The sequence below is a fragment of the Rhinopithecus bieti genome, unplaced genomic scaffold (genome assembly GCF_001698545.2).
Source record: "Rhinopithecus bieti isolate Rb0 unplaced genomic scaffold, ASM169854v2 scaffold_56174, whole genome shotgun sequence".
NCBI lineage: Eukaryota > Metazoa > Chordata > Mammalia > Primates > Cercopithecidae > Rhinopithecus > Rhinopithecus bieti.
In genome coordinates this window covers 3,636,785-3,664,762 of record NW_016824749.1, presented here as the reverse complement: position 1 = coordinate 3,664,762, position 27,978 = coordinate 3,636,785, and the positions used below count along the sequence as shown (strand labels likewise).

The 27,978-nt window shown below is 41.9% G+C and overlaps 1 protein-coding gene across 1 annotated transcript in view; it reads left to right on the top strand.

Moving 5' to 3' along the window:
• Positions 1 to 22,286, top strand: part of CYP4V2 (cytochrome P450 family 4 subfamily V member 2) — a 24,741-nt gene extending 2,455 nt beyond the window's left edge. The window contains exons 2-11 of the mRNA XM_017862637.1: positions 3,787 to 3,899; positions 5,287 to 5,372; positions 6,212 to 6,402; positions 6,805 to 6,874; positions 8,224 to 8,350; positions 10,427 to 10,612; positions 13,416 to 13,518; positions 18,089 to 18,223; positions 18,317 to 18,496; positions 19,687 to 22,286. Of these exons, the coding sequence (XP_017718126.1) occupies positions 3,787 to 3,899; positions 5,287 to 5,372; positions 6,212 to 6,402; positions 6,805 to 6,874; positions 8,224 to 8,350; positions 10,427 to 10,612; positions 13,416 to 13,518; positions 18,089 to 18,223; positions 18,317 to 18,496; positions 19,687 to 19,859 (1,364 nt within the window). The 3' untranslated portion in view covers positions 19,860 to 22,286. The remainder of the gene's footprint in view (positions 1 to 3,786; positions 3,900 to 5,286; positions 5,373 to 6,211; positions 6,403 to 6,804; positions 6,875 to 8,223; positions 8,351 to 10,426; positions 10,613 to 13,415; positions 13,519 to 18,088; positions 18,224 to 18,316; positions 18,497 to 19,686) is intronic.
• The last annotated feature ends 5,692 nt before the right edge of the window (positions 22,287 to 27,978 follow it).

Sequence of the window (27,978 nt, the reverse complement as noted above, 5' to 3'; positions counted from 1 at the left end):
CCCCCCCCCCCCGGGGCCCCCCGGGGGGCCCCGCGGGGGGGCCCCCCCCCCCCCCCCCCCCCCGAGTCTTTTCCCACCTCCCTGCTGCTCAGCTCTCAAAGCCCTGCCTTTCCTCCTGCCTTGGCTTGGGAAGCCTTAGGAACAGAAGCTCCCCAGGAGCGCAAAGCGTTTGTAAACTGGCCAACACCTTAACGCTTGGAGCCGCCCTCCTCTCGCTCCCACTTTGGAAAATAAGAGACTAGAGATTCATTGGAGGCTTCCTCCCAGCATCACAAGACTTGACCGCTGCTTCGGTTCCCGCTTGACCTTCATATTTTAGCCCTTTAAAGGAGGTTACAAATAACTGTTAAGAAACTGTGATTTAAAGGAGTTTACATAATAACAGTTTAGAAACTGACGGCAGGGCCATCAGGCAGACTTCTTTGGAGGGTTTCAAACTCCTCGTTTATTAAAAAGTGAATTTTTTAATTAAAATCATGTTTTAAAACAGAGATGAACATTTTATTGATGGGAGAAAAATCACTCGAAGTTGGAAAGCTCGCAAAAGTGCCTGGTATTTACAGCCCCCCGTCAGGGACGGTGAACTCGATCTCAGCGCTTCATTTTCATCAGGGGTTAGTTAAGTTGAGGTACCCAGAACTGGAAAGATTTGCCCAAAATGACATGTTTTAAAATGGGCCCCGAGCAGAACCCAGTTTCCTCTGGATTTATTTGTCAGTGATTGTTTTACAGGCTGAGCATTAACTAACTCCAAAGCTTGAAGGACTTTTTATCATTTTCACTTGTTTTCTCTAATAAAAACAACGCTGCCATTTCAGCGTCACAAGATGAGACCTCATGGAAGAGTGTTTACCAGAATATTAAAAATATTTTGTCAGAAAAAAAATCAAGCGAACTCTGCCAACCAAATATCATCATGACTGATGTAACAAGTAATCCAGTCCAGATATGAAAATCACACTGGTAAAAATCATCTCAGTTAATTCTAAAAGCAGAGCTAACCACCCCTTTTGTCCTAAGGCTTTACGGTATTAAAAAATAATTGTACAAAAATATAGGGGTAACGGTATTTCTTACCCCTGGAAATAATATATTTAAGTCTCATCATATTCTTTTGGGGATTCCAGTAATTAAAATCTCTGGTGAATAAGACCTGTTTCAAAACAACCTGTGAGCTGGCTGGACTATTTAAAGTAATTCTCCTTGCAGTCACTTTCAGAGTGAAGACAATGACAAATACTGTCTTTTACAAAGGGACTTTTTATTCCACCAACAAATTCTGGATTTTGGCATCAGGAAAACCACTGTTCAATTTCCAACAGTATATCCAAGTTTTTTGGGAAATTATTTAAAACTCTTTAACTTAGAGGGCTTTTCCCCCCTTTACTTGTTAAAGTGACTATATTACAGAGTTACTTTAAGGATTAAATGTATTGCTTGCAAAGTTGCTAGATCACTGTCTAGAAGTTGGTTAGAAGTTGGTTAGAATTGACAACTAAGTTCTTTAGTTGTCAATCAAGCATTTATTGAGGCCCTGCTTGGGCCCAGTGTTGACCTCAACAAAGTTGGGGATATCAGAATATTCTAAGATATAGTCATTGTTCTCAAGAATCCTGTCTTTTGCGTGCAAGAGGTGTTGCCTTTCGTTTTGTGGCTAATGTCCAAACGCTGGCCTCAGCCATTTCACCTTGAAGATTATGGTTGGCTTCCAACTGGCCTCTAAACTCTAATCTAGCATTTTCCAGTCCATAGTGACAATGTCTGCCTTTCCCAGCTACTCCCAGCTGTGGGCCTTGCTCCTTAGAATCACACATTGAGACTTCGCTGTCCCCTCTGGTAGACCAGACCAGGGCAGGCAGTATGCTAGCATGACTCAGGATGACTGACACTGTAGACAGACGCAGGGCAGGCAGTATGCCAGCATCGACTCAGGATGAACTGACACGTAGACCCCAGACCCAGGGCAGGGCCAGTATGCCAGCATGACTCAGGATGACTCGACACTGGTGACCAAACCAGGGCAAGCATATGTTAGGCATGACCAGGATGACTTGAACACTGTAGACCAGACCAGGGCAGCAGTATGCTACATGACTCAGGATGACTGACACTGAAACAGACCAGGCAGGCAGTATGCTACATGACTCCAGGATGACTGACACTGGTAGACAGACAGGGCAGGCAGTTATCTAGCATGATCAGGATACTGACACTGGTAGACAACCGGGCAGCAGTATGCTAGCATGACTCAGGAACTGACAACTGGTAGACCAGACAGGCAGGCAGTATGCTAGCATGGACTCAGAGACTGACACTGTAAGACCAGACCAGGGCCAGGCAGTATGCTAGCATGACTCAGGATGACGACACGGTAGACCAGACCAGGCAGCAGTTATGCCTAGCATCGACTCAGGATGACTGACACTGGAGACCCAGACCAGGGCCAGGGCAGTAATGCTAGCATGACTCAGGATGACTGACACGGTAGACCAGACCAGGGGCAGGCAGTATGCTAGCATGAACTCAGGATAACTGACACTGTAGACCAACCAAGGGCAGCAGTAGTTACAATGACTAAGGATGACTGACACTGGTAACAAGACCAGGGCAAGGCAGTATGTAGCATGACTCAGATATTGACACTCGGAGACCAGACCAAGGGCAGGCAAGTATGCTAGCATGACTCAGGATGACGACACTGGTAAGGACAGACCAGGCAGGCAGTATGTAGCATGACTCAGGAGATTGAAGCCTGGTAGAACAGACCAGGGCAGGCAGTAAAATGTTAGCAGACTCAGGATGACGACACGAGACCAGACCAGGGCAGGCAGTATGTTAACACTGACCAGATGACTGACACTGTAGAACCAGACCAAGGGAGCATATGTTAGCATGACCAGATGACTGACACTGGTAGAACCAGACAGGGCAAGGCATATGTTAGAATATCAGGATGACTGACACTGTAACAGACCAGGGCAGGCAGTATGTTAGGCCATGACTCAGGATGACTACACTGTAAGACCCAGACCAGGGCAGGCATATGCTAAGCATGACTCAGATGACTGACACTGGTAGACCAGACAGGGCAGCAGATGTTACATACTCAGCATGACTGAACACTGGTAAGCCAGACCAGGGGCAGGCAGTTATGCTAGCATGACTCAGGATGACTGACACTGGTAGACCAGACCAGGCAGCAGTATGCTTAGCATGACTCAGGATGACTGACACGGTAACAAGACAGGGCAGGCAAGTATGTTACGCATGACTTCAGGATGATTGACACTGGTAGACCAGACCAGGGCAGGCAGTATGTTAGCATGACTCAGGATGATTGACACTGGTGATCTGACCCAGCTCCTTTCATACCAGTTTTGACAACTGCTTCATCTGAGAGACATTTGGAAGCAGCATAGTGTATGGGGAAGTTCTGGAGTCTCGGTGCAAGCCAGTTTCCACCGTTGGCTAGCTCTGTGATACTTGGCAGTCGTTAGAAAGAATGCCCATTCTGGGACATCAAAACCTAATAATTATTATTCTCTAATAGCTAACATGCATTATGTAGGTTTATTTGCTCTGGCAAATGCTATTTTGAAAAAAACTTGAGACTTACAGAAAAGTTGCAATATTACAGATAGTTCACACATGCTCTCTACCTGGCTTCCTCTAACAGTAACACATTACCAAATTAGTATATTTATCAAAATGAGAAAACAAATATTTGTCCAGTAATGGTCACAACATTCTCATCTTGATTGAATTAAAATTTGATGTTTTCCCCAGAATTTTTTCAGCAGATCATTGAGTACACAGAGAAATACCGCCACATGCCACTGCTGAAGCTCTGGGTCGGGCCGGTGCCCATGGTGGCCCTTTATAATGCAGAAAATGTGGAGGTGGGTACGTGTGAATATGATCATTATTGCACTGTGTATCTTACAGTGTGAGAATCTCATCAGAATCAATAAAATGCATCCTTACATTTCAACCATTTCAGTGCAAAAAACATTCCATTAAGTATTTTAGACTATATAGGTGCAATTTAATGCTTTCCAGATGTAGCCTGAATCCTGGGAGATTAACACCCTCCAGATATAAGTGCACAACTGCTATCAGGTCCCGTTATATTTATTCTTTTTTTGAAAGGATATCTTTTTTTAGAAACATAAATAAATTATTCCACAAGGCGAGCACTTGTTATCCACCAGATACTATTTTAAGACTTCAAAAATATATGACTAATAAAATATGTTTTCCTCAAGTTGCTCAGGTCTCATATTATATCAATGATAAACTTATTATTCCAAATTTAAAAGACAAGGTAAATTTGATATTTATGGGATAAATATTACAAACCCATGCTATTGAAATTAGTCCTCCAAAAAACTGTAGTCCTTTTAGTAGTTGAAAGGTCTGGGGAAATCATCTTGTAGTATGGTGAGAAAAGGATTCAGGTGAGGAAACAAAGATGGGGTAAGCAGACCACTGACCAAAATTAAAGGCCAAATTCCCTAGGAAGCAGTGCCAGGACACGTCTTTCTAATTACGGTGAAAGTGTTGGAGTTTCTCATGCTGCTCCAGAATCTGGCTCAGAGAAGAGAGCGAGAAGGGCAGACAGCATCTCAGCCACTGTTGGCCTAGTGTTAACAGAAGTTGGTGTGGTGGATGCAGATGGAGAGCTGTCCAGAGTAGGGGACTCGAACAAGAAGCCTGGTGAGCACTCTGTGCTCAGCCCTAGACCCCATCCCTCCTCCCACTTCACTTGGACTCTTGGTGATCCGATCACACTCACGGCTTCCCTTGCTGCCTCTATGCTGGGGACACTCAAACAGGCAACTCCAGCTCAGGTCTTATCTTGGCTGTCTCATTTGCTTTCAGACCACAGCAACCTGAATGCCTCAAAGTCAACATCGCCTGAAAATACACCCATGATTTCCATCTCCCCAGATGTGCTCACCCTCCAGATGTGCCTCCTCCCCACCTCACTTTCCCCTCCCCCCATTAAATAACTCCACTTGGTTCCTGGTTTATGGCAGGAACTAGAGAACCACCTGGGTCATCTTTCTTTCTCCCAACTGCATTGAGTCCCCAAGACTGAATGCTAGTTTTATGTTCAAAACTCTAATTGAAAGTCTTTGAGGCACAGGACTGAAAATGAACCACGGAGGAAATAAATGTTGTGAATGTCCTAAAAATTAGCTGTATTCTAGCCAGGTATCCTATAATTACAGGAAGGTTGTTTGATGTCTGTATGTCTCTAAAATATGTTTTTCTCTTCCTAAGGTAATTTTAACTAGTTCAAAGCAAATTGACAAATCCTCTATGTACAAGTTTTTAGAACCGTGGCTTGGCCTAGGACTTCTTACAAGGTATGCCAGTGTACCTTTGTAAAGCTGTCTATAGAAATGGTTACTTCTGCCTGCAACTTGTTATTTCAGGAATTGACACAGGGTAGCTTTTTTCTGTAGCAGGACTGTGCTGTCAGAAGGGAGGAGAAAGGCTGGAAAGGAAGGTCCAGCTGGCAGCTGGCCTTTGCCCGCCAAGAGGCCAAGAGTTGAGGTGAACGGTTATCTCCAGCTGTGGTATTCAATAGCGACTATCGCCTGTGTTCAGGAAGACTCAGAAGTTCCTGATGGACGGGACTGGGCAGGATGGAGGACACAGTAAAGCAAGGAGTGTCTGGAGCAGGGAAATCTTGAAAATCCGATCAAAAAGATAGCCTCAGTGAGCTGGTATCTAGAAACAGGGTTCCACCCTCTGAGAGAGGTCCCCACAAGGGCAAGGCAGGAGCCCAGAAGGGACTTTGGAGAAGTGGAGCAGGGGCGAGATCAAGGTAGAACCGTGGAGAGTGAGGATCATCTGAGGACTGAGGTATTGATGGCAGGAGAAAAAAGTTTTGTTAGAAACTTGGAACTCAGAAATTGAGAAAAATTCTTAAATGTTTCAATTTTATGAATGCTATTTTGAACATAAATATTATAGAACAATATCCAAAATATTCATATTTTGTAACTATAGATGAATATTTTATAGATACGTGTATATCTTTGTCATTCTGCCAAAAGCATTTGAGACTCTGTAGATGAAGGTGTTTCAGGAGAATTTTGTTGACTTGCTATATTTATGCTTTAATCGTTTTGGATGTTACTTTTCTCTTTCTGTCTCTCTCTATATGTATATTTTTTGTAACCACATATTTTATTTCTAGTACTGGAAGCAAATGGCGCTCCAGGAGAAAGATGTTAACACCCACTTTCCATTTTACCATTCTGGAAGATTTCTTAGATATCATGAATGAACAAGCAAATATATTGGTTAAGAAACTTGAAAAACATGTTAACCAAGAAGCATTTAACTGCTTTGTTTACATCACTCTTTGTGCCTTAGATATCATCTGTGGTGAGTCTCATCGATCTGTTTCTAAATTTATGACATACGGAGCAAATGGCCCAAATAGGAAAATGACAGTCCACCGGGAAGGCGAATGGGGGACTGGAAAGGGTGGTGGGCTCTTCAGAGCGGTTCTCCTGCCGTGTCAGCCTTCTGAGGAGCAGCAGCCACGCCCAGGGCTGTGAGCGGGGCAGGCACGGAGCAACTGCCTAGGGAGGCGAAGGGAAGGAAGAACAGGAACAGGGAGCAGAAGTGGCCCGTACAAGAGAAGGGGGTAAAGGGAGGAAGGAGAATTCTGAGAAGTACAAGGACCAAGCAGGATGTGCATCTTTAGTGTCTGCCACTGCAAAATAAACACAAGATAACTAACGTGCATGAACTGAATGGTTGCTTCTCACCCATATTTTATAGAAACAGCTATGGGGAAGACTATTGGTGCTCAAAGTAATGATGATTCCGAGTATGTCCGTGCAGTTTATAGGTAAATGGAATCCTTTCAGTTATTTCGAAAATTATTGATTTGGACTTTAAAAATTATCGCTAACAATTTCTGTGTTGTATCTTCTTATGGTTTCAAAATTAACCATTAAACTAGAAGTTAACCTCATCATGTAAGCATGTGTTAAGCAGTAGAGTAAAGGTTATGTAAATTATGGCACATCTAGATTATGCAGTAATTTAAAATGATTATTCTCTAACATTGAGATTACATTATATTGTAGATAATGATGCTTACATTGTGATGCTGAGAAAAGAAAAATACAGTTTTCTGCACTATGATAATTGTTATATTTAAAAATTATTCAAAGAAAACTAGCAGATACTATAACCAAATGTTAGCCGTGGTTCTTATTGTCTCGTGTATGTGTTTCTCATTTTTTTGCTTTCCTTTTGTTGTTATTCTTCTTTCTCATATTTTCTGCACCCAGTAGGTATTGTTTTAGTCATCAAAACAGTCAATTTTACTCTAAAATTGCTTGCAATTATTCACCTGTTAAGAGGCAGGGCAAGGACTTGAGGAAGTACAGAGAAGTGCATTGAGCTGAGTACATTTAAATCTCTTGCTCATTTCACTTCATTTTAACCAACATTTATTAAGCATCTGTGATCTTCCAATCATTGCACAGCGTACTGATTGGTTTTGTAGTAGTACACAAAACAGAATAACACAGGAGTCAGGCATTGGACAAAGAAATTCATGAGTTGTAATAATTGCTCAGGAAGAGAAGATCAAATTGATATCGGAGAGGAAAACAAGAAAGTATCCTACAGAGTGAGAGGCCAGGAAAGGTCTTTCTGAAGAACCGGCATCTAAGCTGGTCCTGCAGGAAATCATGTAGGGGTCTTTCTGCTCCATGGCTGGACATGAAAGGGAGGTGCCAGAACAGCCAAGTGACAGATGGGTACTTACAGGGCCTTTGCGTGTAGAAGAGGGCAGCCAGTTGTCTTCTGTCCCTCCAGAGGAGTGGTCAAACCAATGATGGACCTTAAAAGGAGGCCGATTGCATCTCAGCCCCTGGTACAGAGGCCCTAGGCAGAGTGGCAAACTCGCCCTGGAGAAACAGAAGCAGAGGCCAGATGGCTATCTAGTAAGAATGTTTTATAATGGATTCTTCATTCCTTTAAAGAACCCATTATTTTCTGAGGCTTCATGGGATGCATGATAGCCCATACCTTCACTGTTGAGCATAAAGCATGGAGCTCTTAGTAGCCTCTAAGACAGTCATCATCATTTCCACGATTGCCTTCATCAAGGCTAGGTACCAAGGAAGTGCTCAAGAAATACACCTTTCTGATACAACAGCTGATGTATTTTTTTCCCATCTATAGAATGAGTGAGATGATATTTCGAAGAATAAAGATGCCCTGGCTTTGGCTTGACCTCTGGTACCTTATGTTTAAAGAAGGATGGGAACACAAAAAGAGCCTTAAGATCCTCCATACTTTTACCAACAATGTAAGTCCCTGACTTTTAAAATTGTGGTAAAATAGACATAACATAAAATTTTCCTTTACAACCATTTTAACTGTACAGTTTGGTGGTATTAAGTGCATTCACGATGTTGTGCAACCATCCCCACCATCCATTTCCAGAACTTTTGGTAAGTCCATGCTGTCGATATTTTGTTAACATACCCGGTGTAGGACTATTGAGCCTATATCTCAGAAAATAAAAGTTGAATAATAATAGAAAAAATTACTTAGCATATTTATACTTAAATTATGTATTTGACCAATATTAATTAAGTGCTCGCTAAGTGCCAGGCACCATACCAAATGTTGGAAATGTAGTAATGAGTAGGGCAGGTGCATGTGGTCCCTACCTGAAAGGAAGGCATTCTAGTAGGTGATCTATCAACACATAATTACAACATGTGGTATGAGCTGTGAACACTTATTAACAAACGGGTGCTGTGTGAAGGAATAAAGAAGCAAATGTCTGTGTATAGGAGTTTTCTGGAAAATGTTTGGATCTGGCAGTCATTTTCAAAGGCAGGGGGCCTTGATACCAGTATCTTAACTTGGAAAACATTAAAATTAACTAGATATTAGTCTTTTACTTCCAATTCAAAAGTAACCAGAAGATAGTGATGTTGTTTTGAATATAGGATGTCAATTTTTGTGTTAATAATGTGTTTTGAAAAAGCAAGATCTAATTGAAAATATACATCACATTCTCATTTCAGTGTGTTGAAAAAACTGCCTATATAAATGTGTCCTTTCTTTGCTGTAAATTTTGGTTAAAATCTATTGGAATTACGTCCTTGTGGTAAAGTATGCCCTACCCCAAGAGAATAAATGATAAATAAATCAGTTGACGTTCTGTGAATGCAATGTTGGCTGAGCTGGCCACAGTGGAATGTGATCACCTGGTTATAGGAGAATAGCCAGCAGGTTATATTTCATAGTTAAATTTTTCCTTAAATTTTGTGCATTAATATTTAATAGCAATAATTAAATGAATTCCTGACTGAATGGACAATATTATTCATTTAATAAACATTGAGAATTGCCTACTGAGGCCTAGGCTGTAAGAATTCCACCAAGAATAAAAGAAGACATGGTGTTTTGCCCTCAAAGAGCTTAGAATCTATTTAGGCCACTTAGTAGCAGGTTTGGTCAATTACCTGGTAGGAAAAGAAGGTTGAAATGTACAACAAAATTAAGTGTATGGGTCTTCATTCTTTTATCCATTCAAGAACTATCTAGTGAGTATTTTTTAAGTGCCAAGCCGTACTCTATATATCAATGAACAAAGACATGCACAAGCATGGCAGAGTTTGAGTTGGAAGAGAAAGAGGCTAAGTAATAAGTATAATATAAGTATAATATCACATATAATAAGTAATAAGTATAACATAAGTATAATATCACATATAATTATAAGCATATTAGAAATATCACATAATGTCAGGTGGCAAGGGAAATGGAGAAAAATAAAGCAGTGTTAGGAAGCGTCGCAATGCTAGGGACGGGGGTAGCAAGGATGAGGGAGGTCTCTGATCGTGTGACAATGAGCAGAGATCTGGAAGAAGGGAAGGGGCAGCCATGCAGGCCTCTGAGGAAAGCATTTCAGGCAGCAGGAATTGCAAGCATAGAGGGTGAATTAACTAATCTACTTGCTGTTTCTTTTCTCCCCTACAACATGTAATTAAGTCTATAATTAGAGTATTGTATAACGATTGCATTCACTCCACCACTTAAACTTTTTCTCATTAGCACGATCAAATCTCTAGGGTACTATCTAATAGACTATGATTCTATTCTTGTGTTGAAAAGACTGCAAAAATAGCACTTGAAAATTAGGAATTTGCATGACATTACATTTGTTTTTAAAAGTTTCACCAAATAATCCCCAAAATATTAATGAGGATTTACTGTGTTTTCACAAGAGTCTATGTTGTCGAAATGTTGAAATAGCAAGCCTTGGAAAAAATAAATGAAAGAAACTAGCATATTTTATAAGAAAATGTGTTACCAGCGTGCATCCAAGTTCAAACAGAAGCATGTGATTATCATTCAAATTGTACAGGTTATCGCTGAACGGGCCCATGAAATGAACGCAGATGAAGACGGTAGAGGTGATGGCAGGGGCTCCGCCCCTTCCAAAAATAAACGCAGGGCCTTTCTTGACTTGCTTTTAAGCGTGACTGATGACGAAGGGAACAGGCTAAGTCATGAAGATATTCGAGAAGAAGTTGACACCTTCATGTTTGAGGTATTGCATATTGTTATGTTCAGATATCATTAAACAAATTTCAGTTATTGTTAGAATCTTTACCATTATTTTTTAAAACTTAATCAAATATTAAAGTAGTTTACTGTAACTAAGGAAGATTCATTATATTTTAATTAGAAATTACAAAATTTAAGAAACTGATTAACTCAACTTCCTTCTTCAGGAAACGATTTTGACTAGTGCTGGGCATAGCAGTAGACGCATTTGTTTTTCCTCAGGAAAACCTAAGACTTGTCAGAGTTTTCCCAAGCAGAAGAGCAGCCAGAGATTGTTGCTCTCAGTTCTCCACATGGCTTCAGACTTCTTGCCAACCCCCGAGACCCGCAAGTCCACTTCCTCACCACCTCCTTTCTGAGGTTCCAGCAGATGAGTGCTTAGCTATTGCCATGAGCTGCTCTACCTAAAGAGGACAGCAAGAGCCCTCCCACAGAGAATCAGCCAGTTCATGATTCTGAAGAGACCTCTGATCTCAAGTTTATACATATATATGAAGTGCTTTTTACAAAGATAGCTTAAATATTAAATACTACAAAGAGAGACTTTCTCTTTATGTGGATTGCAAAATAGATAAAGCATGGTGTTTAGAAGCCATGTAGTAATATCCTCCACATGGAGCAGAGTGAAAGGCGCCTGAGTTGTTTTTTTTTTTTTTGAAACGGAGTCTCGCTCTGTCGCTGGAGTGAGTGGCGCGATCTCGGCTCACTGCAAGCTCCGCCTCCCGGGTTCACGCCATTCTCCTGCCTCAGTCTCCCGAGTAGCTGGGACTACAGGCGCCGCCACGGTGCCCGGCTAGTTTTTTGTATTTTAGTAGAGACAGGGTTTCACTGTGTTAGCCAGGATGGTCTCGATCTCCTGACCTCGTGATCCGCCCATCTCGGCCTCCCAAAGTGCTCGGATTACAGGCGTGAGCCACCGCGCCCGGCCAGGCACCTGAGTTTTTAATGGCTCTTCCTGCCACCCACGTGTTAGCTGCTCTGTGGCAGCCTCTGGCAGCAGTGCCAAGCATGTGCACTCTGGTGTGAGGCTCCACGACACGGTAGAAAAAAGCTGTGTGAAGGGTCTTTAGATCCGAGTTCCAGTTCAGGTTCTGTGCTGATTAGCCAAATAAGATAGTTCTGATCATTCCAGAGCTCTTTCACAATTTTCCTATGTGTAAAGAGAGAGATGGTCTACATTGGCAGTTTTAAACCTTTTAAAGCAGAAAACTTTACTGAAAATAAATCTTAAGCAGAAAATGGACATCTGAATTAGCTGAAAAGTAGAGAGGTGTTAAGTGTGTGGGCTCTAAGACCACATCCCAGCTAACATGCTGGAACCATGACCTCAAGCACCTCACCTAGCCGCTCTGGGCCTGAATATTCTTATTTTAATAGCACAAGCCTCATGGAATAGTTATGATGATTAGATTTGTAAAGGTGCCCTGAGAATCGAGATTGGCCCATAAGAAGTATGCAGCACATACCAGGTGTCATTTGATGTTGAAGTGGAGAGACCTTCTCACATCTTCACCTTGCCCATGTACACACACACACACGCACAAACACACATGCACACGTCTACACACACATGCTCATGCACATACACACACCACATGCACAAGACTACATGTATATACCCACAAACACCACATTCACATATACACACCATACACAAATGCACTGCACGCACCTACATACGCTCATGCATCATACATACATGACCCACACATACACAAACGATGTATAGTCCACATGCACACACACGTGTATACAAACACACACAAATATACACACAACCCAAGATACTCATGCACATACACATGCATGCAACACATATATGACCCACATGCAACGATGCTGCATACACATACATGGGCACACACCACTTCCCACACAGGGGCCGACACATTCATGTACATTTATGGCAAACTAATCGACACATACAAAAACACACGTACACACCTTACATACACAACAATGCACATAGACACACATACATAGATGTACATACGTAAATACAACATGCACACCAGTCACATGCACACAGTCAAATGCACAAAGCCATGTACATTCGTGTATACATAAACACAAATGCACACACAAGCACATGTACATAGCCACGTACACACATGCATATATGTACACACCCCCATATACATGTACACACATGTGCACACACACATCCATCTCCTACCAGGAACCTCTCAATCTCACGAAAACAACCAGAACCAGACTAATGATTTCTCTTCCATCTGTAACATTCCTTAACATTCTAATTCTTTTCTTCTTTGCATTGAAAGGGAGGCATAGCAGGTGTGAGTGTGATACTGTGGCCTCCTCCACAGGCTGGTCAATTTTTAATGCAGAGGATATGACTTAGAACCACACCTGTACCCCGCTGGTACCCGCCATCAACAGGCAAGGCCCACCTGACAGATGGGGGAAGGCAGAGAAGTACAGACCTGACAAGCAGGCTCATGAAAATCAGACTTCGTTCTATTCACAAAGGCCCAGCTCGCCTAGCGCCTGTGGAACGCCCCCTTTGTTAATACAGCACAGGCACGTCCCACCAGTGCGCACCACCGTGCGGCGCAGAACTGTCATCTCTAGGCATGAACCTCCGCTTTTCAGGGACTGTTTCCTTGTTTATCACCGAGGTAAGGTGCTGCACGGGATTCATTTCTCATGTCCTGCAGTCACAGTGCAGCCATCAAATCTGGAGACAATTCAAAAGAGGTTTCTGGTCCCTCCTAATCATCGCAGGGTAACTCTGCTTTTTAAGCTACTGTTTTCTCCATTTGTAGGGACACGACACAACGGCAGCTGCAATGAACTGGTCCTTATACCTGTTGGGGTCTAACCCAGAAGTCCAGAGAAAAGTGGACCACGAGCTGGATGACGTGTTTGGTATGTCTGGCCCCTTCACTGGTTATATTGTGGTACTAAGTCCCCTGCAGAGATGTCACTGTGTTGTAAACACAGCATAATGAGCAGGAAGGCTCCCCGGCGGGATCCTTTCCAGTACCATCCCCTTTGCAAGGCCTCGTCCGTTCACCCGCAGGCCTCTGCCAGTCGCCTGGCCAGTGACCGTACTGGGCCGGATGCTGGGGTGCACAGATGCGTGCTGCTGCCGTCCTCAAGGGTCTCACTGCTTCCCAGGCAAAACAGACACCTACGTGAAGCTTTGAGTCGTGGGCTGTGCATTTGAATGAAGAGGTGCTCTTTGGGAGAAAGGAGGAGCTGGTGAAACTATTCAGAAGGGTACAGGAAAGCTGTTTCACAGATCACATCTCACCACAAAGAGAGAAGAGATGGATTAAGCTACCAGGAGATACATTTCTATTACATAGCAAGCAACCGGAGGAAAAGTCCTGCCAGTAGGATGTCCAGGGTCCCAGACTTGCCCTTTTGCTCCCTGCCATCCCTACCATCTTGGCTTTTGTTCTCCTGATTGGCATTCCGAGCATCACATTCATCTTCAAGGCAGGAAGACGGGGTGGGGGTTCCGGGTGTCTTGGTGTCCTGTGGCTGCTGTGACAAATCCACAGACGGGGAGGTTCACAGCAGCGACGTCTGTTCCCTCACAGTTCTGGACACCTGAGTCAAAGATCAGTGTCACTGAGCCCACATTACCGTGTGGGCGGGGCTGAGCTCCTCCTCGCCTCTTCAGCTTCCGGTGGCTGCCAGCGTTCCTTGGCTGACAGCTGCATTGCTGGCATCTCTGCCAGTCTCTGCATTGCCTTCTCTTTTCTCTGCGTGTGTGTGCACACACGTGCATGCGTGTGTGGTGTGTGTGTGCATATGTGTGTTTGTGTGTCTTTCTCTCACAGACATACTTGTGACATACTTGTGATGGCATTCAGGGCCCACCTGGATAATTGCCCCACTATAAGATCTTTAATTTAATCAAATCTGCCAAGAGTTCTCTTCTTCCAAATAGGGTAACATTTACAGATTGCAGGGATTAAGACCTGATATTTTGGGGCCCATTATCAGCCTGCCACAAAGGGGCTTCCATCAATTTTATCCTTTTTGAAAATCACGTGTCGCATGGCCCCCAATAGCTGCAAGGTGAAGAGGAATTAGGTTGAGTTAGTCAAGCAGCAAGTGGTATCTGATGCAGTTTTATAGCGAGAAGAGGGGAAGGAAAACTAAAGATATAAAGCTGGAGAGAGAAGGCGTTCTAGAAAGAGAGGAAGCAGATGAGCAACAGCACAGAAATGGAAAGGTTTCTGGTCTGGAGGGCAATAGTGGAGAGTGAGAGACGGCGAGAACTCATCTCTCATTCACTGGGAGATGAGGATGGAAAAGCAGTTTTGTGTGCAGATTGTGCCGGGACTGGAATTTCATATTAAGAGGCAAGCTTTTATTTTGCAGAATGGACACCTTCTAAACCTTTTGGCAACATTTTTGTCATCGTTTTATTTTTTTTACACTGATTTTAGTTTTGCTTAGATTGCCTTGAGTGGGTGAATTTAGTCTTCTAAAAGCTCACAAGTTCTTTTGGAATAGGCTGCAATATTTTGTGTCCCCTACAATGTTTAGTTCATTGCCGGTTTCACAGAGGTTTTTGGTCCTGCAGAATCAGTGACACAGTCGTCATTACTAGAATCTTTGCTCTGTGCTTCTCGTGTTTTCTGCTTATTGTGCCTCACTTTTTCTTCTACCCCCAATCCTAGTTCTAAAATTTTTGAGCAACTAGGCTGGGCATAATGGCTCACACCTGTAATCCCAGCGCTTCAGGAGGCTGAGGCGGGCGGATCACAAGGTCAGGAGGTCGAGACCATCCTGGCTAACACGGTGAAACCCCATCTCTACTAAAAATATAAAAAATTAGCCGGGCATGGTGGCGGTGCCTGAAGTCCAGGCTGCTCCGGAGGCTGAGGCAGGAGAATGGCGGGAACCCGGGAGGCGGAGCTTGCAGTGAGCCGAGATTGCGCCACTGCACTCCAGTCTGGGCGACAGAGCAAGACTCCATCTCAAAAAAAAAAAAAAGAAATTTTTTTTTGAGCAACTAATCTTTGTGTAGTGAGTTGCAAGTATTAATTCCTTATGTTATTTTTTTACTGAGGTAAATGTCACATAATGTAAAATCTGCCATTTAAAAATGTACATTTCAGTGGCATTTAGTACCTTCACCATGTTGTACAATAGTTACGTCTACCTAATTCCAGAACATTTTCAGCACCTCGAAAGGAAACCTGGTGCGATTAAGCAGTCCCTCTTGATTCCTCCTTCCCCCGGCCCTGGCAGCCTCTGATTTACTTTCTGTCTCTGTGGATTTACCTATTCTGAGTACTGCTTATACATGGATTCGTACAATATGTGACCTTTAGTGTCTATTCATTTTACTTGGCATATTGCCTCATTTTATTTTGATTATGCATAGTGTTAGAAATTCTGCTTTAGCTATGGGTATTTAGCATCTGGTGCATTGATCCACATGTTCTTCTTTGACGGGTATTTGATGGGTATTTAGCATCCCCTGCCTAGATCCACGTGTTCTTCTTTGATGGGTATTTGATGGGTATTTAGCATCCAGTACCTTGATCCACGTGTTCTTCTTTGATGGGTATTTGATGGGTATTTAGCATCCAGTACCTTGATCCACGTGTTCTTCTTTGATGGGTATTTGATGGGTATTTAGCATCCAGTACCTTGATCCACGTGTTCTTCTTTGATGGGTATTTGATGGGTATTTAGCATCCAGTACCTTGATCCACGTGTTCTTCTTTGATGGGTATTTGATGGGTATTTAGCATCCAGTACCCTGATCCACGTGTTCTTCTTTGATGGGTATTTGATGGGTATTCAGCATCCAGTACCTTGATCCACGTGTTCTTCTTTGCTGGGTATTTGATGGGTATTTAGCATCCAGTACCTTGATCCACGTGTTCTTCTTTGATGGGTATTTGATGGGTATTTAGCATCCAGTACCTTGATCCACGTGTTCTTCTTTGATGGGTATTTGATGGGTATTTAGCATCCAGTACCTTGATCCACGTGTTCTTCTTTGATGGGTATTTGATGGGTATTTAGCATCCAGTACCTTGATCCACGTGTTCTTCTTTGATGGGTATTTGATGGGTATTTAGCATCCAGTACCTTGATCCACGTGTTCTTCTTTGATGGGTATTTGATGGGTATTTAGCATCCAGTACCTTGATCCACGTGTTCTTCTTTGATGGGTATTTGATGGGTATTTAGCATCCAGTACCTTGATCCACGTGTTCTTCTTTGATGGGTATTTGATGGGTATTTAGCATCCAGTACCTTGATCCACGTGTTCTTCTTTGATGGGTATTTGATGGGTATTTAGCATCCAGTACCCTGATCCACGTGTTCTTCTTTGATGGGTATTTGATGGGTATTTAGCATCCAGTACCTTGATCCACGTGTTCTTCTTTGATGGGTATTTGATGGGTATTTAGCATCCAGTACCCTGATCCACGTGTTCTTCTTTGATGGGTATTTGATGGGTATTTAGCATCCAGTACCTTGATCCACGTGTTCTTCTTTGATGGGTATTTGATGGGTATTTAGCATCCAGTACCCTGATCCACGTGTTCTTCTTTGATGGGTATTTGATGGGTATTTAGCATCCAGTACCTTGATCCACGTGTTCTTCTTTGATGGGTATTTGATGGGTATTTAGCATCCAGTACCCTGATCCACGTGTTCTTCTTTGATGGGTATTTGATGGGTATTTAGCATCCAGTACCTTGATCCACGTGTTCTTCTTTGATGGGTATTTGATGGGTATTTAGCATCCAGTACCCTGATCCACGTGTTCTTCTTTGATGGGTATTTGATGGGTATTTAGCATCCAGTACCCTGATCCACGTGTTCTTCTTTGCTGGGTATTTGATGGGTATTTAGCATCCAGTACCTTGATCCACGTGTTCTTCTTTGATGGGTATTTGATGGGTATTTAGCATCCAGTACCCTGATCCACGTGTTCTTCTTTGATGGGTATTTGATGGGTATTTAGCATCCAGTACCCTGATCCACGTGTTCTTCTTTGCTGGGTATTTGATGGGTATTTAGCATCCAGTACCTTGATCCACGTGTTCTTCTTTGATGGGTATTTGATGGGTATTTAGCATCCAGTACCCTGATCCACGTGTTCTTCTTTGATGGGTATTTGATGGGTATTTAGCATCCAGTACCCTGATCCACGTGTTCTTCTTTGATGGGTATTTGATGGGTATTTAGCATCCAGTACCTTTATCCACGTGTTCTTCTTTGCTGGGTATTTGATGGGTATTTAGCATCCAGTACCCTGATCCACGTGTTCTTCTTTGCTGGGTATTTGATGGGTGTTTAGCATCCAGTACCCTGATCCACGTGTTCTTCTTTGCTGGGTATTTGATGGGTGTTTAACATCCCCTGACTTGATCCACGTGTTCTTTTTCGATATGTGCACCCCTGGCCCCCACCGCTCTTTCAGGTCATCTTATCTACTTGCTTTCATCAGGGAGGTCTGACCGTCCCGCTACCGTAGAAGACCTGAAGAAACTTCGGTATCTGGAATGTGTTATTAAGGAGACCCTTCGCCTTTTTCCTTCTGTTCCTTTATTTGCCCGCAGTGTTAGTGAAGATTGTGAAGTGGGTAAGTATGCTATACCTAAAGTAGAAGGGAGAGGGAAACTTTCTAATGTCTGTCTTGCTGTGGTCTCATGGCGTTTTGACTACTTCTTGACAGCGGGTTACAGAGTTCTGAAAGGCACCGAAGCTGTCATCGTTCCCTATGCATTGCACAGAGATCCAAGATACTTCCCCAACCCCGAGGAGTTCCAGCCTGAGCGGTTCTTCCCCGAGAATGCACAAGGGCGCCATCCATATGCCTACGTGCCCTTCTCTGCTGGTCCCAGGAACTGTATAGGTTTGTATCCATCTCAGTTGGTTTGACCTTTCAGGCCCACTTGATAGTGGGTTTCTCACAGTTATTTCTTTGAGATGTGATATGACATTGCCCATATGCAACAGCCTTAAAAAAATAGCTGGTTTCTTTTTTCCCTCACTTACTGTGCTTTGTAGTTTTAAAATATTATGGTCAAAATGTATATTAGTATATTAGCCTGCGTGGGCTTCCATAGCAAAATACCACAGACTTGGTGGCTTAAACAGCAGAAATTTATCTTCTCACAGTTCTGGAGGCTGGAAGTTCAAGATCAAGGTGTTGGCAGGGCTGGTTTCTCCTGAGGCCTCTCTCCGTGGCTTGTAGATGCTGTCTTCACCTCATGTCTTCACTTGGTCTTTCCTCTGTGTAGGTCTGTGTCCTGATCTTCTCTCCAGTCAGACTACTCTAGGGCCTACCCCAATGACCTCACTTATACTTACTGACCTCTTTCAATGTCCTGTCCCCAAATACAGTCGTATTCTAAGATACGGGGGGCTTAGAATTTGGAGAAAGACACAATTAGACATAAGACATAATTAGTTTCATGGTAGAGTTTCAAAATGTTGTAGATTTTTAATTACGGTAGGATATCTTATTGTGGTAAAAACTTTATTTATGATTACTTATGGTTAACCTAATTTTTGTGTTTATTGCTTTTAAGAATTTCATTTTGCAAATCAAAACAGAAAATGCTTGCCGTATGGCCAACTGAAGTACTTAAGCAAAATGAATGCACATCACTGCCCTGCATTATAAACCCTTTTGGTTTTAGTATCTCTAGCATTTTGTCATTTATGTAAATGCAGACCTTGGTAAAATGAGGACAGAATGAAGTGGGTGAATCTGAAGCTTATTTGGTGAATCTATAGTAAATTAAACACCCACTAAGACATAATCTAGAGTAGTGAGTCTCAAGCTTGAATGAGCTCAGGATTTATCTGGATCAGCTGGAGTACAACTTCCCTGGTCCTCCCCAGCTATAGACATGCAAGGTGGGAGCAGGGAGGGAAACTCAAGACTCTTCATTTTTAACAAGTGTCCCAAGCCATTCTGATTCTCCTTCCGCCTACTCTGAAAATGTAAAATGGCTTGCTTCCTGTGATAGGACCTCTTGTTTCTCACATTTGGGGTAAATCTATATCTAAAGCGATGGTATCTACATTGATTTGAAGGTCAAAAGTTTGCTGTGATGGAAGAAAAGACCATTCTTTCATGCATCCTGAGGCACTTTTGGATAGAATCCAACCAGAAAAGAGAAGAACTTGGTCTAGAAGGACAGTTGATTCTTCGTCCAAGTAATGGCATCTGGATCAAGTTGAAGAGGAGAAATGCAGATGAACCCTAACTATATTATTGGGTCATGCCTTTATCATGAGAAAGGTCTTTATTTTAAGAGATCCTTGGCATTTACAATTTATAGATCATGAGTTCAATATGCTTGAATCTCCTAGACCTAATTTTTCCTTGATCTCACTGATCTTGACATCAAGTCTAACAAAGAAAGAGTTTTGAGTTTTGTATTTTCTTTTCTTTTTTTTGGGACCGAGTCTCACTCTGTCACCCAGGCTGAAGGAGTGCAGTGGTGTGATCTCGGCTCACTGCAACCTCCAACTCCCAGGTTCAAGTGATTCTTCTGCCTCAGCCTCCCAAGTAGCTGGGATTACAGGCGCCTGCCATCACACCTGGCTAATTTTTTTGTATTTTTGGTAGAAACAGGGTTTCGCCATGTTGGCCAGACAGGTCTCGAACTCCTGACCTCAAGTTATCCACCTGCCTCAGCCTCCCAAGTGCTGGGATTACAGTCGTGAGCCACCACGCCCGGCCAGAGTTTTGTATTTTCATCACCATCATAGATGTTACAGTTGGCTGTGGTCTCAAAATTAGAGTTAAGTGTGTCAGTACCCAAATAAATATCTAACCAGTTTCTCAACAGAGGAATCCACAGTCCAATTCCACTTCAATTGATAGACCCCAAAAATATAATTTAATCAAAGTTCTAGAATTTTTGTTTGTTTGTTTGAGATGGAGTCTCGCTCTGTTGCCCGTGCTGGAATGCAGTAGTGACATCTCGGCTCACTGCAGCCTCCGCCTCGCAGGTTCAAGCGATTCTCCTGCCTCAGTCTTCTGAGTTGCTGGGGCTACAGGCGCATGCCACCACGCCCAGCTAATTTTTGTATTTTTAGTAGAGATGGGGTTTCATCATGTTGGCCAGGATGGTCTTGATCTCTTGGCCTCGTGATCTGCCTGCCTCGGCCTCCCAAAGTGCTGGCATTACAGGCATGAGCCACTGCGCCTGGTCCAAAGTTCTAGAATTTTTTAAAGGTATTCATGTTGACTCAGGAATACACAGACACACACACACACACACACACACACACACACACACACACAGCATAATTTGAAAGAGGTAAATACTCTGACTTAGGCTCTCAGGTTTTAAAAACTATGTTAGTGGCATCAGTTATGACAAGAATAATCATTATAGTACTTTTCAGATTTTATAACCCAGAGCAGATTATTTACAAGTTGATTCACAGGTTCTGTTACAGTTTCTCTTTTGATTGTCACTTATGGTCTTCATTTAATTCCTCATAGAATCCCAATCACCTTTATATATTATTGGAAGAGATTCATCTTCATAATCCCCAATTTTTCACAGTGCCTCACAAGGTTAATCATGCCTTTTGGAGCTAGAAGGACTTTAGAACGTGTCTAGTTATGCTCCTTTATATTATAAGTAAGGGAATAGAATCAATAAGTTTCTGCCCGAAGTCATGTTACCACTTGGTGACAGAGCCAGCAATACATAGAGATCTATACTCTCAATCTCTCCACTCACATGCTGATATACTTTCTACTACAGTATGTATATGGAACTCAGGGTGATGATCAGACGTGTCATTAGAACATGAGTCTTCTGCTTCTGATTTAGGCATACTTCTGGGATTCTTCCATCTTTAAAGGAAAAAGGAAGCCATTCCTCTGTATTTAGTAACCCAGTAATATCTCACTTAGTTTAGGGTTAGACCTTTAGTTAATTCAACCCTACAGATCATACTTATCAAGCTGATAACTGACACATATTCCCTGAATTTTAATTTGATAGGCAATACATCTACCCACTCCATTATTTTTTTAAAACTTCATTTAATAATTTAAACAAGATTGGTTTTGTTTTCAATTTTTATTCTTCATAGAATCACAATTACCTTAATCATGTATTTTTGGAAGAGATTCCTCAGTAATTGCCAGTCTCTCATAGTGCCTTACAGGGTGGATCAATGGCTTTTGGAACTGGAAGGACCTTAGAACTTTCCTGGTTATGCTCCCAGTAGGCAATAGCAGATAGAACCGTGCAATCAAGAGGGTAGGATGTGTATTCTTCAATGGATATCAGAGGAAGAGGTTGCAAACCAAAGCCATTTGGCAAGCCCTATAGCCTGGGCCATTTAAGGCAGGGGTAATCTCAGCCATTGCACCCATTTAACTATCCCAAAGAGCCACAGTGCATAGAACCCAGGCCCTAAATTGATGAGGAAAAAGTCAAGGAAGGAGGTGATACAATTGGAAATATTCCCATCAAATGGTTAATCTTATTATCTAGAAAATGGGTATACTAGAAAATTTCCTTCCAAGATGATTTTGGATAATAAAAGTTGTATTTGTGGAAATTGGTCTTATCTCTGTTTTATGCACTTACATTTATCCCTTACATTTTGTTTTTAGTGACCCTACATGACATTAAATTTAAATAAAACATTGCTTAATGTTACCTTTTGGTCTGAGAACTTCATTCAGCTCCAGAATTATTGTTACTCACATTTTAATCAGTAAGTCATTTAAGCTAAGACAGAATAGGAATTGAGAAATTATTTCATGTGCTGCAGTATTGAAGTGTGGATGCTGCCTTGTTTTGTAAGAAGATGATCAAGTATCTGTTTGTGTGCCCATTACCTTTCTTCTGCTTGAAAGACGTGTCTCAAGAAAAATAAATTATATTTTAGATGCAGGTGCTGCATTTAAAAAAAAAAATTTCTACCTCTAGGCTTTGCCTCCTTGCTTGCTCAAGTCAAGCCCAAGTTTTAAGTTTTATGCTTATGGAAATACAGTAAATTAAGGCATTTATTTATTTATTTATTTATTTTATTTTATTTTTTGAGACAGGGTCTCACTCTGTCACCCAGGCTGAGTTGCAATGATGCAATCGTGGCTCACTGCAACCTTCACCTACTGGGCTCAATGGATCATCCCACCTCAGTCTGCTGAGTAGCTAGGACTACAGGTGCATGCCACCACGCCTGTCTAATTTTTGTATTTTTTCTTGTACAGTTAGGGTTTTGCCATGTTTCCCGGGCTACATTAAGACATCTAAATCACTCAGGCACAACTAATTTTTTCATATTGCCACATCCTCCTAGGAGTGGGATTGTGCTTCAGTCTTTTCAGCTGTCCATGCCTTAATTGTGTCTCCCATCAATAATGCTTGATGTTGTAGCCAGCATTGGTTTGTTATTACCAAAAGCAATGCTGTTCTGGAAACCCAAGGACAGCAGTGTCTCATGCAATGCAATGGGACAGAACCTCAAGAGGACATTTGCCCCCACCAAAGGGCATTCAGCAGAGCAAGGACCAATCAGAATTCATCCGACAATCGTGTTCAGTGTTGTCTGACACCAGCAGGTCATAGCTTACATGTGTGATTGTGACTCTCATATGAGAATGAGATGGTCCACAACTGTGGGTGAAGGAGCCTTCCTGTTCTCAATCTCTTGTTTTTTAAAAATATTTCATTCCTTATTCATGTGCTTATTTATTTATCATTTTACTCTTTCATTCATAAAAGTCTGCCAAATGCTATTCAGGGAACTAGGGAAACTAGCAAGCCTCAATCCTTCCAGCAAAGTGTTACAGACAGCGGGCATCTGAAAGATAGCAGAGAAATGGACAAGGAGGCGATAGAATGGCAGGGAGTGAGAATATGCAGATTGAACAGAACGGCAGGCTCTGATGTTTAGCAGAAGGATCGCTAAGGTTTGGCTAATTGGAATGGCAGGGATTTTTTGTGAGAAGCGCTTATGCAGGATAGAACAGATGTTGGTGTGTCTGAGGCAACAGTTGTTGTTGTTTAAGGGAATGGCTGTTTTGGCCATGTGTGTTGTGTTTTTTGTGCTATGCAGAACGGACAAAGAATAGGTAAAGAGACAGGAGGTGGAAGAGATGGAAGGTGCCTTTTCAGATGAGATGCTTGCTGGAGGATGGCATCCCAAGGAGATGATGCTTGAGCAGTGGTCTGATTGAAGTGAGTCACATGGAGATCTGGGACAAGGGGAGGTGGAGAGGGCTCCATCCTGGAAAGTGTCTAAGGGGAGGTTCTGGAGAAAACTTCTCTTTCAAGCACGTGCAGTTTGTTGGAGTATTCAGAGCTTCTGATGGTAGGAGTGAAATCCCCATGTTCTTTTTGGCTCTTGTCCAGAGATGACTCTCAGGTCCTGCCCCGTGACCCATCTCGAAGCCAGTGCTGGAGCACTTCCCTGCTGTCAATCGCTCTCACGCTCTGAGTCTCTCTGACTTCTCCTTATGCTGACTGCAGAGGAAAACTCGACTTTTAACGGGCTCATGTGATGAGATTCAGCCTACTCTAATTGACTCCATTTTGATGAGCACAAAGTCAACTGTTTAGTAATCTTAATGCTATCGGCAGAATTGCTTTTCTCATGTAACAATCATGGGCAGATGTGAAACCTCATTTTATTCACTGTCCCCAGGATTTGAGTGGGAGATTTGGGAGAACATTTTAGAATTCTACTGACCACGCCTCTTTTCAATTTAGTTCTAATTTGGTTCACCTGAATCTATAGAGTTTTTTTAGTTTTATTGTATTACTAGAATGTAACATGTTTCACTGTAAGAAAACTCCGAACTAAACACAGAAGCATATTTAAATAGGTTAAAAGTCTGTAATTTCACCTTTTAGAGAAACGAGCCCCGAGGGTTTCTGCTGTGATTTGCAGGCAGGGTGCTTTTGTCCCAACTGCTTTTGTTTTTTGTTTTCTGCTGAGCCTGGTAACAGATGAAATTTAAAATTTAAACTCTTTTCTACTCTGCACAAAGTAGAGAGATTTGTTGACTACTCTGCTGCAACACTTGATATCCTAAATCTAAAAGACAGCACAACAGGCATATTTAAAATATGCTACTTCATTCCGCCAGAAAATATTGTATTGGCAACATTATCCTACATTTCTAATATATGTAGTTCTGCCTTCCAGTAGTATACATAAAATATTTATTTAAGAATCGACTCCAAAACTCTAATTTACTAATCAAGGTGATATACTGTAATTTCAAAGAATAGAAAACAAGGAGATTTAGTGGGCAAGTCATTGTGGTCTTTAAATATTTTAAAAGCAGAAAAGGAGGATAAATTGTTTTGTGTGGGTCTAGTACGTAAATCTAGGACTGAATGGTAGAAGTTGCAAGGAAGTGTATTTCAGTATACAGGAAGTTTTTTACTTTTCTTAAAATAAAATTAAAATAGAGCTCCCTGAGCTCTGAAATAAAATAAAATTAAACTAGAGCTCCCTGAGTTGGAGCAGACTGCTTAGGAAACCAGTTTCTCCTCAGTCGAAGTATTTTGACAGGAAAGTCTAAAGTCTATGTCAGAAGTGTTATCCAGCAGGTTTCAGCCAACCCTATCTGTGGAGTCAGACAGTAAATCTTCTTGGCTTTTGAGGCCATGCTGCCTCTGTAGCAACTTCTTAACTCTGCCATGTAAGGTGAAAGCAGGCAGAGACAGTAAGTGAATGAATGACCGAATGACCATGGCTGTTTTCAATAAAACTTTATTTACAAAACAGGTGCAAAGCCGAATGTGGTCTGTGAACTGTGGTTTGTCGAGCCTGATATACTGCATTTCCTGAATTGGGTGGGAATAGGACCTAAACATCAACCCAGTCCCTTCCAAATCTAAGATTTCAGTGTTATGTGATTCTTTGGTAGGGTGTGGGAAACATAGATACTATTTGCTAAAATATCCCTCTAGGAGCAGCTATCCATACCCATCCATTATTGACTGTGCCTCCAAGCAACTCTAATAAAAAAGCTCAGTTAGAAGAGGTGCCAACTGCATGCTACCAAATAACTGGGAATGTTATGAGCATTTTAAAATGGAAACTTGTGCATAAACTGTGTGACCCTAAAATGAGATTAAGGTCCTTTTGAGTGCAGCATTTTCTGCCTTTTTTGATGTGTCATTTACAAATAAAATTATATATATCTTCCGTGTACAACATAGTGTTTTGATATACATGTACATTGTGAAATGATTACCATAGTCAAGCTAATTAGCATGTCCATTATTTTACATGGTTATCATTTGTGTGTGTGTGTATGTGTGTGTGCTGAGAACCCATCAGATCTATTCTCTAGCAACGTTCATGTATACGATACAGTATTATGAACTATAGTCAACATGTTTGCATTAGTCAGGGTTCTCTAGAAGGACAGAACTAATAGGACAGATGTACATATAAAGGGCAGTTTATCAAGGAGTACTGACTCACAAGATCACAAGGTGAAGTCCCACAGTAGTCTGCCTGCAGGCTGAGAAGCAAGGAAGCCAGTCCCAGTTCCAAAACCTCAAAAGCGGGGAAGTGGACAGTGCAGCCTTCAGTCTGTGGTTGAAGATCCAAGAACCCCAGGCAAACCACTGGTGTAACTCCAAGAGTCCAAAAGCTGAAGAACTTGGAGTACAATGTTTAAGGGCAGGAAACATCCAGCACAGGAGAAAGATGAAGGCCAGAAGACTTAGCCAGTCTAGTCCTTCCACGTTCCTCTGCCTGCTTTTATCCTAGCTCTGTTGGCCCCGATTAGATGTTGCCCACCCAGATTGAGGGTGGGTCTGCCTCTCCCAGTCAACTGACTCAAATATTAATTTCCTTTGGCAACACCCTCACAGGCACATCCAGGAACCATACTTTGCATCCTTCAATCCAATCCTAATACTAAGTTGACACTTAGTATTAACCATCACAAGTCTACCCCTTGTCTACTTGAACCCATACGTATCTCCTGAAATCATATATAATCTTCAAATAAAGTCAATAATAAGGTAATAATTATGTTAGGTATACATAATACAGCTGTCCTTCATACAACCAGAAATATACCAATCCCCAAACCAAATGCTATTACATAAAGTTAACAACACTTAAATGCTATATGAAGTCAATAAATCTTATGTCACATGATAAAGGAAAAGGAAGTAAAATGAAGAAATGTTCTTAGTACAAGTGTGTACATACACAAACATGTTCTTAACAAAATAAGGAGGAAATGAGACAATTACAGTCCTCGTTTCTGCAACTGGTCATGTGGGCATAGCTGGTATTGATGACTACCTTCTTCTACTACCCATTCTGTATTCCTTTTGCCTTCAGCAAGCATCTTAGCAGGTTGTGGTTTTTTACCTGGTGGAGTGACCCAAACATTCATTCTTAAGGGGTCTGGGTGGTATGTAGCACTGCCTGGATTGAACTATTGTAGTTTCCCATTGACCTTGATCACAGATCATGGTACTATGCTTTGTGATCATGGTACTAAGAGCATGGTACTAAGAGGTGCCTGAAGGGATCACCTGTAATCCTCGCATACTCTTCCTTACCTCCATTGTGGAGTAAGAGACTAACTTCATCTTTTTTTTTTTAAACATAAAGTATTTTAATGCAGGTGTAAAATAAAAGAATGGTGAACATAATAAGGTATATTTAATTTTACTTCTTTTAGGAAGTTTAGAGTACAGACATGATGGTAGGAGTGAAATCCCCATGTTCTTTTTGGCTCTTGTCCAGAGATGACTCTCAGGTCCTGCCCCGTGACCCATCTCGAAGCCAGTGCTGGAGCACTTCCCTGCTGTCAATCGCTCTCACGCTCTGAGTCTCTCTGACTTCTCCTTATGCTGACTGCAGAGGAAAACTCGACTTTTAACGGGCTCATGTGATGAGATTCAGCCTACTCTAATTGACTCCATTTTGATGAGCACAAAGTCAACTGTTTAGTAATCTTAATGCTATCGGCAGAATTGCTTTTCTCATGTAACAATCATGGGCAGATGTGAAACCTCATTTTATTCACTGTCCCCAGGATTTGAGTGGGAGATTTGGGAGAACATTTTAGAATTCTACTGACCACGCCTCTTTTCAATTTAGTTCTAATTTGGTTCACCTGAATCTATAGAGTTTTTTTAGTTTTATTGTATTACTAGAATGTAACATGTTTCACTGTAAGAAAACTCCGAACTAAACACAGAAGCATATTTAAATAGGTTAAAAGTCTGTAATTTCACCTTTTAGAGAAACGAGCCCCGAGGGTTTCTGCTGTGATTTGCAGGCAGGGTGCTTTTGTCCCAACTGCTTTTTGTTTTTTGTTTTCTGCTGAGCCTGGTAACAGATGAAATTTAAAATTTA